At 43.4% G+C, this 16,957-nt stretch overlaps 1 protein-coding gene across 1 annotated transcript in view; it reads left to right on the top strand.

Moving 5' to 3' along the window:
* Positions 1-60: 60 nt before the first annotated feature.
* CPNE3 (copine 3) overlaps positions 61-16,957 on the top strand; it is a 34,294-nt gene continuing 17,397 nt past the window's right edge. The window contains exons 1-3 of the mRNA XM_080639701.1: positions 61-177; positions 14,552-14,691; positions 16,066-16,245. Of these exons, the coding sequence (XP_080495827.1) occupies positions 14,560-14,691; positions 16,066-16,245 (312 nt within the window). The 5' untranslated portion in view covers positions 61-177; positions 14,552-14,559. The remainder of the gene's footprint in view (positions 178-14,551; positions 14,692-16,065; positions 16,246-16,957) is intronic.

The raw sequence follows: 16,957 nt of genomic DNA, 5'->3' as shown, positions 1-16,957 counted from the left end.
CAACCATTGCTGAACCCAGCGCCGCTCCGCTCCACGCCACGCCTGTCCGGCCTGTGGCGGCCGCGAGGTGAGCCCGCGCATGCGCATCTCGCCCGCGGAGCGCCCCGTTGGCGTGGGGGTGGCCGCCGCGCAGCTACGGGTCCGTGGGTTCGGTGCTGCTGTCGGTGGTTTCGGCAGGTGAGGACTGGCTTGGTCGCTCTGCAGTGGCTGCGATATGGGCCGGGCTGGGTTAGGCTAGGCGTTGTGTGCGGGTCGGGCTGAGCGCTGGGCGCCCGGGGACGCCGTCCCGTCTCCTGGGAGGGCCCCGTTTTTTTCCTGTGCTCGCTAGGTTGTGCGTCTGCCCGTTTGCCCTGGTTTAGCTTCCGCTCTAGCCTGAGCAGAACGAGCTGCCGCCCCCCCAGGGCGGTGCACCCCTGCGGCGGAGAGGCGTGTGGGTCCGGGCAGGGCTGGGGATGGTGCCGCGGGCGGCAGCTGCCCTCACCGTGCCTTCTGGTGACACACCCGCAAGTGTCCGTACCGCTTCCTGCTGTGAGGCGCGGGCCGCTCTCCGCGGGGCTGGGCACTGGCTTCGGCGGAGCTGCGGCGTAAGTCGCCTTCCTCCGCGTCCCTCGGACTGCGTGAAGGTAGAGCTGTGCGCCAGAGCACTGGTGTGCGGGAGGCCGGTGTCTGGTGGTGTAACCCTGCTCCCTCTGGGGAGGAGACTGTCGGAAGTCATCGTCGTTGCTAGAACACTCGCTGTTCTTCCTGGACGGCTGCTAGAGCGGGTTGGGTTTTTTCTCTAAACTGCATTTGCAGAACAAGCTGACATGCATGTTGTCATAATTTACTCTTCCACTAGGGAAAAGTTAAAATATGAAAGCTTTTCACTTTGCTTCCTTACTCGTATCTTCAGGGTGCATTAATATGCATTGCTTTGTCTCCAGAACTTACATTTGTTTTCGTGGGAGTTTTATGTCCCTGAAAGTTCAGGTTAGAGATGTTTCTATGGTGGTACAGAAGGGTTGTTAGTGAAAGTAATTAGAGCCAAACTTGATCCCAGATTATTACTTTTTTCTTTTTTTTTTTTTTTTTTTCCGTTGAAGTTTTAAACTTAAACTTTACATATTAGGAAAAAAATTCTTCACTATGAGGGTGCTGAGCCACTGGCACAAGTTGCCCAGAGAAGTTGTGTCTGCCCTATCCCTGGCACTGTTCAAGGCCAGGCTGGACAGGGCCTTGAACAACCTGCTGCAGTGAAAAGTGTCCCTGCCCATGGAAGGAGGGTTGGAACTGGATGATCTTTAAGGTCCCTTCCAACCCAAAGCATTCTGTGATTCTGTGATATGTATAATCACAGAGGTAAGATGGTTTCAGAGGGCATGCAGGACATCAGTAAACATTGGAAGAAAACCAAGAAATAGGTAGAGGAGCAAGAAGAGTCAGACAGAGGTCTTTTTGTTCTTCTGTTATGGTGTTACGAAGAATGCAGTGTTTTTCCAGGAAGTATATTTGTGATAATATTTTGGAATTAATCCATAGAGACCAGTTATATGTGACTGATAGACCAATTTTAGTGTTGAAAGCAAAAATCCATTTCTGTTAGACTGAATAACTAAGCTATTATTAAATGTCATCTGCCAGAATTCCAAGGTAGCAGTGCTATACCACAGTGATTTTATAGCCTTGTGTTATGCCCAAGGTGTTTAATGTTTCTCCAGAATTTAAGGCTAGAGGGAAGCCATAGCAGCTATTTTGTACGAGCAACACCAAAGATTCTTCTAAAAGAATAAAACTGAACTTGACAGGTTAATATTATTACCTGGGATGGAGTTTAATTTTTCTTTTTTCCCTTATTCTGATTTAGTATCAGATCCTGTCATTACCATGTTTTCCTTTAGGCAATACCTTTAGGGACAAAATTAAGTAGTAAGACACTAAATTATTAATTCCTTATTATTTTGGTTTATTTTTCAATGAATGTCAGAGTGCTCTTCCAACATAAATAATACATTATCAGGTCAGTATTTGTAGGTATGTCCTGGTTTAGCAGTAGCAGTCACTTTTTCTACTGGTGCAGTGCTGTGTTTTGACTTTCGACCTGGGAATAATACTGATAAAGCTGATGTTTTCAGTTGTGGGTCAGAATGTTTACCCTGACCAAGGACTTTGTGAGTCTCATGCTCTGCCATGCTTCTCTGTTTCTGTGGTTGAAAGAAGCCTGTATCTGGAAGATCCTTCTATCCTGTAGGTGGAGCAGGTGCACGTGTTCGCTCAGTGCTTTATCCAAGGCACAGTTAGGAGCCAGTTGAATAAGTTCCGGTGGTGGCAACTTGCTTCCAGTGCTTCTCACATCCTGGAGGATTATTATGAAATCCTCATGGTGGGTAGTTAGCACATGTGCAATAATCTGATGGTTCTGGGAAGCAGCATGATTGCTGTGTGCCTTTGTTCAGTGCCACTGCCTGTGTGTACGCAGAGCTTGTATAATGCCTCCCAGCTACAGTGAATGCAGAGTGCAAGTAGCTGCTGTGATAGTGAATTGAAGAACAGATGACTGCAGAGCTCTTGTTTTGCCTACAGGAAGTTTTGAAATACATCTGGGCAGTAGTAAAGTGTAATTTTGTGATTGTCAATTTCGGGTTAGTGTTACTGTTTATGCTGAGGTTCAAACTGATATTTTATATGCTGGACCATTGTGTAATAGTACTTTTATAGATTTCTTCTTTGGCTGTCTTTAGCTGTAGCAGTGTAGGAAAGCATTGGTTTCTCAGAGCATAAGCCATATTGAGAGTTTGCAAGCCAGTGATTTTGTTCTACTTACTTTAAAACATCATCTTATAAATAAAAAGTTACAGGAATAAGACAAAAAAAAAAAAGTAATCTGATGTTTGTTCTTGAAATCTTAAACAGCTTTTTTTGCTGGAGTTTTTAAGCATCTTGTTTACGTTGTACTTTGTTCTGTAACAATGGCTCTGAGTTTCCATAAATAATCTTTACAGTGCTTCTGTCATGGACATGTTAAAACTTTTGGACAGGTTATTTTGAGGAGCTCTAGTTCCTCAAAGTATATGCAGTTAAACCTGTTACTTTGATTGATATATGGGAATAACAATTCTTGGTTTTAATTATCTTTCATTTAACATTTTAATGCTACTATTGAAGCTTAGCCTTCTGCCTAGAAGCCCAGAGGCAGACCTCTGAGGCAAGTTGCCATTTTTAAGAACTGATATTTGTAACAGTGAAGTGTGACAACATGCCAGACTTGAAATGGACTCTAAGGTTTAGTCTAAAATGTGATCACTTGCATCTTATTTCTGCAGTGAAACGCAGCAAGTTTTAGTGAGATACAGGTTTTTCTGTCTTCTGGATAATGTTGATTAAAGTCAGTCAATGAGAGGAATTGCAATAAAGAATACGCTATTTAAGATAGTATTAAAATTGCATAGTTGATAGATTGTTTTCTATAATTAATTTAAAAATAGTCTGATAAAACATGTATGCAGTAAACACATTTTCCCCTGGCTCAATGCTCTCTGCCTAAAGCAACTAAGTTTTGATGTTAGGAGATCTGTGTTTCTTAATTTTCTTGTTCAGGACACAATATTACCTTTTATAGTTTAGCTCACTTAGATCAAAACATCACTCAAACTTCTTAAAATACTGTTACGTGATGAGGAAGCTGGGAAGAACCCTTACCATAAAAAGTGTGTGTAAAGGGTAAATGCACATATTTAGGAATAAAAAAAAGTCAACACAAGGATATTTAGAAATGGTTGTTTCTAAGTCATTTGGCGAGCACACATCCTAGAAGTTTGTGCGGTGGGAATTTTTAAAAATAGAATTCTGACTGTGTTCTTTGGCAAGGTAACTTAATTATAGATTTTTATATATATCTACAAGTAGTTGCATGACTTGTTACACCAATGTGCTACCAGTCCAGTCGATAAGTACTTGAACTACCTGGGTATGATGAAGCTTGTGTAAATAGATGATTCATTTCCCACAGAGAAAACAATGTGTCTCTTCTCATGAGCTCATATGCCTCAAATATCTTAAATATTAACTCCTACTTTTGTTTGGAATAATCACCAGTAAAATAAATTCTGAGATTATTAGGGTTTTATCAAGTAATCTCACTTGTTCAATGAAGAGTTAAATAATTACATCATACTAAGTAATGAATGTGAGAAGGGATAGCTTACACTCAAGGTTTGTGTGATTCTTCAAATACAAAGCAGTTCAAGCTGAGATACATTACTTTGAGCTGCTTTGGTTATTCAACTTGTCAGCACATCAGTTAGTGCAACAGGACAATTTTATCAGCTGTGTTGCTTGTAAAGAGAGAGAGGGAAAAAGAGGAGCCAGAATTCAGGTTTATAGTTTTTAAAGAAGCCTCTAATTTTCAGATGTGATTATGAAACAGCCTTTGTAACTTTATGTGAAATGTCAGCTCCTGTGAGGTTGTCCATTTCATTGAGAATTGAAGGGTTACCTTGAGATTTTTTTAAATATATGCTTACATACAAGTAGCCCAAGATCACTGGAAACTGTGTTGCTCCTAGCCCGTCAGTGGAAAGAAGCATCCATTTGTCATTAAGTTCATCATCAGCTTCTTGCAGCAGATGTGATGTTTTCTGTGAGTACAATGTCATTCTCTGCTCTTTGCATATGCAGCTGTTCTAAAGAGGTGCTAGAGGACTATGCTGAGTTTGTGAATTGAGAAAATTATATCATCAGATGGATGTTGTCTCCCAGGTTACTTTCATTCAAATCTTACTTTGTCCATCTTTGTGCCAGCTCTTCACTGGAACCCTTCTTGTGAAAGACTTTTGTAAGAAGTGCTGTTATTTCTTGGTCTTGCAATACAAAAGTACAGGACTAGAGATCTTTACCACAAAAATTTCTGTCTGCAGGAAATGGTATCTTAGTCCTGTCTGAAAGAGTAGAGCCTGAATTGCATGTGCTGAATGTTCAGGACAGTAAAGCTTCATATGTGTTATTACAGGTTTAGACTTGGTTCATGACTTTCATTTTTATAGTCTGTCTGTCTGACAACAATTATTTCCTTGTTGTCATTTGCCAAGATTTGTGGGAAATACTTAATAATCCAAGAAGGATTGGAGCACTGCTTTTATACAGTACTGCTTGTTTCAGTCTGGAACACAGTTTACACAAAATGCTTAAGTGTAGTATTACAGCTAGAAGATTAGCTGATCAGCAATCAGCTAACCAGACTTTATTAGAAAGTTCAGAATTGCTTGCACTGCTCTTGCTGTGTCCATCTGGGCCATGAGATAAATGCAAAATATGGATTTTGGGTCTATTGTCAGTAGTTCATAGGAATGAGGAAATGTTTTGTGACAGCAATAGCTTACATCAGAACAGGTTTGAGACTTCTGACTGAAGGCAGTGATGCCAAACCCAGCTAGAGCAGTGCTCACTTTGTTAGTCCTTTTGTCTTCTTGTAGTTATGTATTTCTGCTTGTCAGATTGGGAAGCAGCTATAGTTATAAACATGTCGTACTACTCTGGAAGGTTACCTGGGTAAGCCTGTACTCTCCTCTGGTATTGCAGCATCAATGGGCTTGCTGAGTCTGACAGTTCCCAAGTGCTCTATTAGATCATTCTGATAATAGGTCTGTTCCTTCCCTTTTAGAATCCTGTGTTTACAGTTTCTGTTGAAAAGCAAACATAGGCTGGGTTATTTGGTGGACACCACTTATCTTCAATAGAGTCATTATGATGGAATTCAAAGAACATTGTCATTGGTGGAACTGCAAGAAAAGACTAGTCCTTGACTTAATTTTGATTTGATAGTGACAGCTGAAGCAGAAGAATTTGTAATATACTTAGTTGACCTAATAATACTCTTGAGTGGCATAGACATGGCATATGGTCAGGAATGAGTATCTCCCTTCTGACTGTACATTGCTGCAGTTCAGAGATCAGATGCTGCAAGTTCTGCTGTACAGTTTATAAATTAAATTTCAGTCTTGAAAATAAGTTTATATTGTGTCTTGAGCATCATTTGTCAGCAGAAAGTTGTTTTCTGGAAACAGGCATGAAGGAGTCATACAGTGGTCTCCACTGGAAACTATGGGCAAAGCTACTGACTGTTGATGAGCTCTGTTTGGCAAAACAAGAGGAAATGGAAAATACCAGTGTAAAAAGAACCAGGGGAAAAGGGGCAGACTGCTTTTAGAGATATGCTTTCTAAGCATAAAACCCATTGGTTTTGAAACAATTTAAATACTTAGAACTTAGAATTTCACTTTTTTCATCTCAAGGACAATGACTGAAACGTGGTAAAGTTATGGGAGCAAAAGTACTCAAAGGTGGAATCACTTTTAGCTGTTTGGGGGTGCAATAGGATTTCCATGAATCTGACATGCTTCCTCTTAAAGTTAATGTATGTGCATGGATGCTTGAGTGGTTCCTTTACGTATGATCTATATTTTCTTCATTCTGCAGAAGTCCATTGATAAGATGGCAGAACGGCTGTCCTGGGTTCAGCAGCAGCAGTCCCTTTTTCTCCTTCTTAGTAACTGGTGCAGTGCTGCGGTTTTGACTTTCGACCTGGGAACAGCACTGATAACACTGATGTTTTTAGTTACTGCTCAAATGTTTAGCCTGACCAAGGACTTTGTGAAGTCTCATGCTCTGCCAGGGAGGAGGGGAAGCTGGAAGGAAGCAGAGACAAGACACCTGACCCAAACTAGCCAAAGAAGTATTCCATACCACAGCATGTCATGCCCAGGATGTAACTGGGAGTTACCCGGAAGGGCACTCTCTCTGCTCGGTCAGGCTCGTTTTCAGCGGGTGGTATCGTATTCTCTTCCCTTGTTATTTCCCTTATCATTATTATTATTGGTGGTAGCAGTAGTGATTTGTGTTATACCTTAGTTACTGGACTGTTCTTATCTCAACCCGTGGGAGTTACATTCTTTCAATTCTCCCCCCCATCCCTGCGGGGGGGGGGGGGGGGGGGGGGGGTAGAAACTGCATGCCTGACTTGCCGACTGGCTTAAACCACGACAGTTCTTTTTGGCGCCCAACATGGGGCACGAAGGGTTGAGATAACGACAGATCTGACCGGAGTGTGTCTAATCGTATTTGTGATTAGCATTCGGTGTTTTGGATTAATAGTCACTCATCACAATGCTGATTTATTGGCTCTCAAAGTTGTTGTTTTTGATCTCACAGTTTCAATATGTCGTAGCTTACTTAGAGCCGGTATTTGCTGTGTTAGCGTTTTTCAAGTGTGGGGCTTGGGCTAAGGTTATTGTCTCATTGTACTTTATGCTAATGACTTGTAATACAATAGAAAAATTGATCATGAAACTGATCTGGCTTATGTTCCCAGTGTGGTCGCCACCTTTATACTTTGGGAAGTACATAATAGAAGTGCTTACCAATCACACTCTTTTTTCTCCTTCTCGGGTGGTCAACCTGTGAAGGAGACATTCTCTTACCCTCCCAGCGCCCCCCAGACCGTTTACAGCATCATTTGAGAGTTTTGAAGTTTTTGAATGGCCTTTTAATACTGTTGAGACCTGTTTGCTGATCGTGATGGGGATCACCATGTTGGCACGCATACAAAGTGTGTTTTGTCCCCAACCATTACGTCTGATCTCAAGAGTTAAGCAGAGTCGGGTTTGGGTCTTGTCTGGGGTTAGACAACCATATAGGAGGACCGAGAGATTCTCCCCGAGGCTGGACAGCCATGAGTGGCAGGCTGTGTGGGATAGTATGGGCAAGTATCTAGGTCAGTGGGCTCCTCCAGTGCTTTGGAATTTCACCACCGAACAAGTGCAAAATCCAGAAGAATTAGTAAAACACTTAAATGAGGTGTGTTGTCATCCTGGTCATACCAGAGAAGGACAAATCATGTCAACGTGCTGGGGCTTGGCCTATGCTTACTGGGCCTTGTTCAACACTATCCAGCACCTTCCAAAGGAAAAAAATGACCCTGGATCTGAGGGCAAAGCAGCAGACAGCACAGCTACTCCAGCTCCGAGCACAGCAGCTACACCACCCCCAGCGACAAGTACAGCCACTACTCAAACTTCGGCTGCAACGGACAGCGCAGATATCCCAGCGACAAGTACAGCAGCTACATCAGCCTCAGCGACAAGTACAGTAGCTACTCGAACTTCAACTGCAACAGACGGCGTAGCTACCCCAGCTCCAAGCACAGCAGCTACACCACCCCCAGCAACAAGTATGGTTGCTACTCAAACCACAGTGATAATGACTGCAGCTAAACCAGAAGACCAATTCGTACCAATATCGGTTGCCCTTGTACGCAAGAGAAAAAGCAAAAAAGAGGTAAGAAGGGTGAAGCAAGATGAAGAAACAATGTATTCACCACCCGGGCCAGCATTTGATCAGGAGTCATCATCACATGACAAAGAAGAAGAAGAAGAAGAAGAGGTGTGTCGCGGAAATGGACTCAGTTGGAGATCAATGTGATCAGACAAAGCCATTTATTCTAGAAAACTAACTCTTTATATACTATTTCTTGAAGTTGTTTTCACTAACTTGGCACATTGTGATTGGATACATATCTGTGAGGCCCTTAACAACTAACATATAATTGGTTAAGCACAGGTGTGAGAACCTGACCTTCAAAGTTTTCCAACAGTCCTCAATTTAGCAACTCAGTAAATTCCAGCTCCTTCTTCTCTTGCTGGGATTCTCACTCCCAGTGCCTCGCTCCCATCCTCCTTCACCTTTTGTTGTTCCTTGGTTCATGTCGAACTCCATGTAGGCACTTGCTGATCTGGGTATGTGGCTGTTCTTTCCCAGAAAATCATCCACAGAGGTGACTTCTAGACCTCGGACCTCAACCGAGCTACGGAATATGCAAAAAGTTTTTGCCCGTCAACCAGGGGAGCACATCATCACCTGGTTGCTCCGATGCTGGGACAATGGGGCCGATGGTCACGAACTAGGAGGTACGGAAGCCAAGCAGCTGGGATCACTTGCTAGAGAAGGGGGAATTGACAAAGCAATTGCAAGAGAGAAAAAGTCCCTCAGTCTTTGGAGGCGGCCCTTGGCAGCTGTGAAAGAAAGGTTTCCATACAAGGACGATGTTATGAGTCGTTCAGCCAAGTGGACTACTTTAGACAAAGGCATCCAGTCTCTGAGGGAATCAGCCATTGTAGAGATGATCTATCACATCAAGCCGAATAACGGGGATGTACCCAGAGACCCAGATGAAGTCGAAGGTACGCAACCCATGTGGCAAAAACTTGCACGGAATGCACCATGATCATATGCCCATTCATTGGCAACAGTAACCTGGAATGACGTAATACCACTAACAGTGGATGAAATGATTCATAAACTCCAAGAGTTCAAAGACGATATCACCCCTTCCATCATCTCAGCTGTGGAAAAACTGTCCCAGGATCTCAAACAATTGAGGGACAATCTATCTGATTTATCCAGCTCCCCATGTGTACCAACACACATCTCAGCTATTAACAAAAGATGTCCTATTGTTCGAGAGAGAAGATATAGGAGGTATACGCCACCGGCCACCCTATGGTCTTACCTGCGGGATCACGGAGAAGACATGACGAGGTGGGATGGAAAACCTACTTCAGCTTTGGAGGAACGGGTGCATGAATTGAAAATAGGAACAAGGGTCAAGGCTGATCATCCCATGAGAGCTGCAGCTTCAGTCTCTGGTGAGCAGGTTCCCAGATGGAGCGGAAGAGCTGATTTTACTCCAGCTCCTGTGATAACGAAGAATAATCCCTTTCAACACGACTTAGGTGTCCAACGTTGTGATGACTGTTAGAGGGGCCCTGCCTCCAGCCAGGTGGAGGTAGGGGACATTTGGATTTACTGGACTGTTTGGATCAGATGGCCTGGCACATCAGTCCCACAGAAGTATAAAGCTCTAGTAGATACCAGTGCACAGTGTACCCCGATGCCATCAAGCTGTCAAGGGGTGGAACCCATCTATAATTCTGGAGTGACAGGAGGATCCCAAGAGTTGACTGTACTGGAGGCTGAGATCAGCCTGACTGGGAGGAAATGGCAAAAGCACCCCATTGTGACTGGTCCAGAGGCTCCATGTATCCTCGACATAGATTACCTCAGGAGAGGGTACTTCAAAGACCCAAAAGGGTCCAGATGGGCTTTTGGTATTGCTGCTTTGGAGACTGAGGAAATGAAGCAGCTGTCCACCTTGCCTGGTCTTTCAGAGGATCTTTCTGTTGTGGGGTTGCTGAAGGTCGAAGAACAACAAGTGCCAATCGCGACCACAACAGTGCACCGGCGGCAGTATCGCACCAACCGAGACTCCCTGATTCCCATCCATAAGCTGATCCGTAGACTGGAGAGTCAAGGAGTGATCAGCAGGACCCGCTCACCCTTTAATAGCCCCATATGGCCAGTGCAAAAGTCTAACGGAGAGTGGAGACTAACAGTAGACTATCGTGGCCTGAATGAAGTCACACCACCATTGAGTGCTGCCGTACCAGACATGCTAGGACTTCAGTATGAACTGGAGTCAAAGGCAGCCAAGTGGTATGCCACGATTGATATTGCCAATGCTTTTTTCTCAATTCCTTTGGCAGCAGAATGCAGGCCACAGTTTGCTTTTACTTGGAGGGGCGTCCAGTACACTTGGAACCGACTGCCCCAGGAATGGAAACACAGCCCTACCATCTGCCATGGACTGATCCGGAATGCACTGGAACAGGGGCAAGCTCCAGAACACCTGCAATACATCAATGACATTATTGTGTGGAGCGATACAGCAGCAGAAGTCTTTGAGAAAGGGAGGAAAATAATCCAAATCCTGCTGAAAGCCGATTTTGCCATAAAACGGAGTAAGGTCGAGTGACATGCACAGGAGATTGAATTTTTGGGAATAAAATGGCAAGATGGACGTTGCCAGATCCCCACAGATGTGATCAACAAGATAACAGCAATGTCTCCACCAACTAATAAGAAAGAAACACAAGCTTTCTTGGGTGCTGTGGGGTTCTGGAGAATGCACATCCCAAATTACAGTTCGATTGTAAGCCCTCTCTATCATGTGACCCGGAAGAAGAATGATTTTAAATGGGGCCCTGAGCAACAACAAGCCTTTGAGCAAATTAAACGTGAGATAGTTCATGCAGTAGCCCTTGGACCAGTCCGGACCGGGCCAGATGTAAAAAATGTACTGTACACCACAGCCGGGGAGAATGGTCCTACCTGGAGCCTCTGGCAGAAAGCTCCAGGGGAGACTCGAGGTCGACCCCTCGGCTTTTGGAGTTGGGGATACAAAGGATCTGAGGCCAGCTATACCCCAACTGAGAAAGAGATACTGGCAGCCTATGAAGGGGTTCGAGCTGCTTCGGAGGTGATTGGCACTGAAGCACAGCTCCTCCTGGCACCCCGGTTGCCCGTTCTGGGCTGGATGTTCAAAGGCAGGATCTCCTCTACACATCATGCAATCCATGCGACATGGAGTAAATGGGCTGCACTAATTACGCAACGAGCTCGAATAGGAAATCCCAGTCGTCCATGCATTCTAGAAGTCATCATGGACTGGCCAGAGGGCAAAGATTTTGGAGTGTCACCAGAGGAGGAGGTGATGCGTGCTGAAGAGGCCCCACCATATAATAAACTGTCAGAAAGTGAAAACCAGTATGCCTTGTTTACTGATGGGTCCTGCCGTATTGTGGGAAAGCATCGGAGATGGAAGGCAGCCGCATGGAGTCCTCAACGACAAGTTGCAGAAGCTGCTGAAGGAGAGGGTGAATCGAGTCAGTTTGCCGAGGTGAAAGCCATCCAGCTGGCCCTGGACATTGCTGAACGAGAAAAGTGGCCAGTACTTTATCTCTATACTGACTCATGGATGGTGGCAAATGCCCTGGATGGTGGGGGTGGTTGCAGCAATGGAAGCAGAGCAACTGGCAACGCAGAGGTAAACCCATCTGGGCTGCTGCACTGTGGCAAGAAATCACTGCCCGGGTGCAGAACCTGGTGGTGAAGGTACGCCATGTAGACGCCCATGTACCCAAGAGTCGGGCCACTGAGGAACACCAGAACAACCAACAAGTGGATAAAGCTGCTGAGATTGAAGTGGCTCAGATGGACTTCGATTGGCAACATAAAGGTGAATTATTTTTGGCCCGGTGGGCCCATGACACTTCAGGTCATCAAGGCAGAGATGCAACATATAGATGGGCCCGTGATCGAGGAGTGGACTTAACAATGGACACTCTTGCCCAGGTTATTCATGAGTGTGAAACATGTGCTGCAATTCAACAAGCCAAACAGTTAAAGCCTCTTTGGTACGGAGGATGATGGCTGAAGTATAAATATGGGGAGGCCTGGCAGATTGATTATATCACACTCCCACCAACCCGCCAAGGCAAGCGCCATGTGCTTACCATGGTGGAAGCAACCACTGGATGGCTGGAAACATACGCTGTGCCCCACGCCACTGCCCGGAACACTATCATGGGCCTTGAGAAACAGATTTTGTGGCGACACGGCACTCCAGAGAGAACTGAGTCAGACAATGGGACTCATTTCTGGAGCAACCTTATAGACACTTGGGTCAAACAGCATGGCACTGAGTCGGTATATCACATCCCCTACCATGCACCAGCCTCTGGGAAAATCGAACGGTACAATGGGCTGTTAGATACAACACTGAGAGCAATGAGCGAGGGAACTTTCAAGCATTGGAATGCACACTTACCAAAGGCCACCTGCTTGGTCAACACCAGAGGATCTGCCAACAGGGCTGGCCCAGCCCAGTCAGAACTTTACGTATTGTAGAGGGGGACAAAGTTCCTGTGGTGCACATGAAGAATTTGATGGGGAAGACAGTCTGGGTTATTCCTGCTTCAGGTAAAGGCAAACCCACTCGTGGGATTGCTTTTGCTCAGGGACCTGGATGTACTTGGCGGGTAATGCGGGAAGATGGGTAAGTCCAGTGTATACCTCAAGGGGATTTGATTTTAGGGGAAAACAGCCAATGAACTCAGTTGTATGATGATAGGCTGAGAAAGTTGGGGCTTTTCAGCCTGGAGAAGAGAAGGCTGCATGGAGACCTCAGAGCAGCCTTGCAGTGTCTGTAGGGGGCCTACAAGGATGCTGGGGATGGACTATTCATCAGGGACTGTAGTGACAGGACAAGGGGTAATGGGTTAAAACTTAAACAGGAGAAGTTTAGATTGGATGTAAGGAAGAAATTCTTTGCTGTTAGGGTGGTGAGGCACTGGAATGGGTTGCCCAGGGAAGTTGTGAATGCTCCATCCTTGGCGGTGTTCAAGGCCATGTTGGGTGAGGCCTCGGGTGGCATGGTTTAGTGTGAGGTGTCCCTGCCTATGGCAGGGTGGTTTAGTGTGAGGTGTCCCTGCCTATGGCAGGGGGGTTGCAACTAGATGATCTTAAGTTCCTTTCCAACCCTATCTATTCTATGATTCTATGATTGCAAATAAGCTGGCTAAGTAGAAGCGGATGTCTTTCTTTCCTTATTCTATTTAGTGTCTCATGCACTTTCAAGATAAGTTAATACTGTGTCTAGACTGTGGACTTACTGTGGAGAAGGACAACCTGAAGAAGCTTGGGAACTTCCAAGAGAGGCTGCTTGTGAAAAGATTTTGAAGTTTTAGTCTTTGAGTCAAGGGCATTTGTACTGTAGAGGCTCACCTCCCAGAGAGATGTTGGCAATGATCAACTGTATTCCTGAAGAGTATAATTATAGAGGGGTTTTCATATAGAATATGTCTTCTGCTCAGACCTAGTTTGGCTTGCAAATGGAGGTTATCGCAATGTGGGATTCATAACTGATAATGAAGTTATTTCTGTAGGTTTGTAATATCTGCTGGTTTTCTCAGTTCCAGTGAAGAATAATTGAAATACTTCAGAAGAAATGTAAGAAAGCTTTCAGTTGCTCTTAATTTTCAAATGAACCTTCAGAAAGAGCACTTCATCTTAATTCTTGGTTGTTACTTGGCTTCAAAGTTCTTTATCCATATTATTAAAAATTAGCTGGTTTTGAAGATTTACTAAAGCAAGATCACCTATTTCTGTTACCCACTTAAACTCCTTTTCCAATGGTGCAATGCTCATGGCTTCAGCTTTTCATTACAAAGGTTTGGTTGGGGAGTATGTCATATGACTTACTTCCTTATTCATTGAACTATTATTAATATTTACATTATAAGTTACTGGCATTCATGTGGCATACATCATTACAGGATGTACTTTAAGGCTTCTGAAGCTCTATTGTCAGCAGCTCACTGTGAACAGTTTACTGTTTGTGGTGTCTCCCATTTTTCTGTTTGGTTCCTCAAACATTCTAAGAAACCTGATCTTGTTTCTTATGTGCAGATTTTAAAATTAAGTTTTATACAAAGCCAAGAGTATGAGAGTAATATTGTGATGTTGGTACATCATAAGTCTTAAAATTTGCATTTGAAACATCAGATTTCACTCTTGACAATCTAACAATTCTAGTGATCTGTCAGAGAGTTAATGCATTGTGACAAGCCTACTGTTTGCTTTTTAGTCCATTTTTAAAATAACAATTTCTGTTGCTGCTTTCTAGCTTAACAAATGGCGGCACAGTGTGTGACAAAGGTGGAGTTGACAATTTCCTGCACCAATCTCTTGGATAAAGATGTTGGTTCCAAGTCAGACCCGCTCTGCGTGCTTCTCCAGAACACCAGTGGTCAGCAGTGGTATGAGGTACAGAATGCTGCTTCTCATGTATCTGCTAAAAACGCCATTTACGTTGTGAGGACATTTAAAACATGGGAGTGTATGAGTGCATTAAAAAATTCTGATTATATAAATTATTTAATTATATAGAAATATAATTATATAAATTATATAGCTATATAAAATATATTAATTATATAACAGCACGTCTGAATCATAGAATAGTTATGATTGGAAAGGACCTTAAGATCATCTAGTTCCACCTCCCCTGCCATGGGTAGGGACACCTCCCACTAAGCTATCATTATGCCTAGAATAGTTACACAGGCAGCACACTAATAATTTTTTTTTAATAAATACTTACACTTGTCTGATTTTTAGCACTGTTCCCCAGCCACATGTGGACAAACAGAATGTGCCTTCTAAGTGCTTACGTGTCCTTTTAGAAATAAAGTACTCCAAAACTGGGGTCTCATCCTGGTTTTGACAGTATAGAATCATAGAATAGATAGGGTTAGAAAGGACCTTAAGATCATCATAGTTCCAACCCCTTGTCCCATTTTAGGACAGGGACACCTTGCACTCAACCAGGTCACCCAAGACTCCATCCAACATGGCCTTGAACACTGCCAGGGATGGCGCATTCACAGCTCCCTTGGGCAACCGATTCCAGTGCCTCACCACCCTCACAGGAAAGAACTTCTTCCTTATATGTAACGTAAACTTCTGCTGTTTAAGTTTGAACCCTTTACCCCTGGTCCTGCCACTACAGTCCCTGATGAATAGTCCGTCCCCAGCATCCTTGTAGGCCCCCTACAGATACTGGAAGGCTGCTATGAGGTCTCCACGCAGCCTTCTCTTCTCCAGGCTGAACAGCCCCAACTTTCTCAGCCTATCTTCATACGGGAGGTGCACGTTCAGGTTCTTAAGGTGGTCTCGAACCATCTGAATACTGAGGCAATGAAGTCATTAAGAACCTTAGCCTTTTCCAAATCCAGGGTAGCCAGTTCTCTTGATAGCTTCCAGAGAGGGCCCATATTGTCCCTAGTCTGTCTTTTATTTGCTACTTACCTATAGGAGCCCTTCCTGTTATTTTTATGTTGGTCTTCTCTGTGCAGGAATAAATACCCCTTACTGGGAGAGAAGAAAAACAGGTCCTCCAATATTTCTGTGACTTACAGCAGTGGATTTTGTAATATGTTTATATTTAGAAAAAATAAATATATTGCAAATATAACTTTGATTCATAAATATATTCATAGTTGATGAAATGTTTGTAGGAAGATATGGTGTAATACTTCATAGTAAGAACATTTGAGAGTCTTTAATAATATATTATTTGATTTGAATGCTTGTTTGATTGGTGAAATCCTGGATAAAGTGGTATCTTTCTAACTGCAGGTTGATCGCACAGAGAGAGTTAAGAATTCCTTGAACCCAAAGTTTGCCAAGAAATTCCTAATTGATTACTATTTTGAGCTTGTTCAGAAACTTAAATTTGGAATATATGACATTGATAACAAAACCTTTGATCTGAGTGATGATGACTTCTTAGGAGAATTTGAATGTACACTGGGACAAGTAAGTATGCAGATGATTTCCCTTAGAATTAAGAAAATGTCAGTTACTTATATAATTTACCTTAAATTTACCACTGTCATCTTATGTGATTGGGGTACTCCTAAACTGAATAGAATTCCCTTCATTTGTTTCTTCAAGCCTCAGTTCCATGTATATACATTTTTTGCGCAAAAGGTCTTGCGATGGTGCCCTGAAATGTACTTTATTATGGTGACTGTCTGAAACTAAGTGGACTGTCAATGAGCACAAAGTAGTAATTGCTATTTACTTACTGTAGTACTCAAATTCTTACTTTTAAGCTCTATAAAAAGAGAGTTTGATATAGTAACATAAAGAATGTTCACAAGTGCCATGTTAACCTTGTAATTTGCTTTCCACTCAAGGCAAGCAGCAATGATTCTGGTTCTGCCTACTGTCAATTTCATTCCCGTTTCCCAATCAAATTCTGCTTCCCTGTGTCTAAAGTATTTTTATTTTCAGTGTATTATGGAGACAGAGGCATGGTGAAATGAAATTCAGTAACAATTTAAAATTAATCATTCATTCTTAAAGTAAAGAAGGACCTGTAGAATGAGTAGACAAACTTCTGAGAAAGCATTGCCAGCAGAGGATAAAATAAAATAAACTGCAGAAACGCTGCAGGGGGAGGCTGATGTTTGTTTCCATGACAAACATTGTGTTTACAAATCTGTTTGCTGAACCCCTGAATGGA

This window comes from Psittacula echo, assembly GCF_963264785.1.
Source record: "Psittacula echo genome assembly, contig: SUPER_2_unloc_1, whole genome shotgun sequence".
NCBI lineage: Eukaryota > Metazoa > Chordata > Aves > Psittaciformes > Psittacidae > Psittacula > Psittacula echo.
The sequence above is the reverse complement of the archived record's forward strand: the minus strand, read 5'-3'. Positions and strand labels throughout refer to the sequence as shown.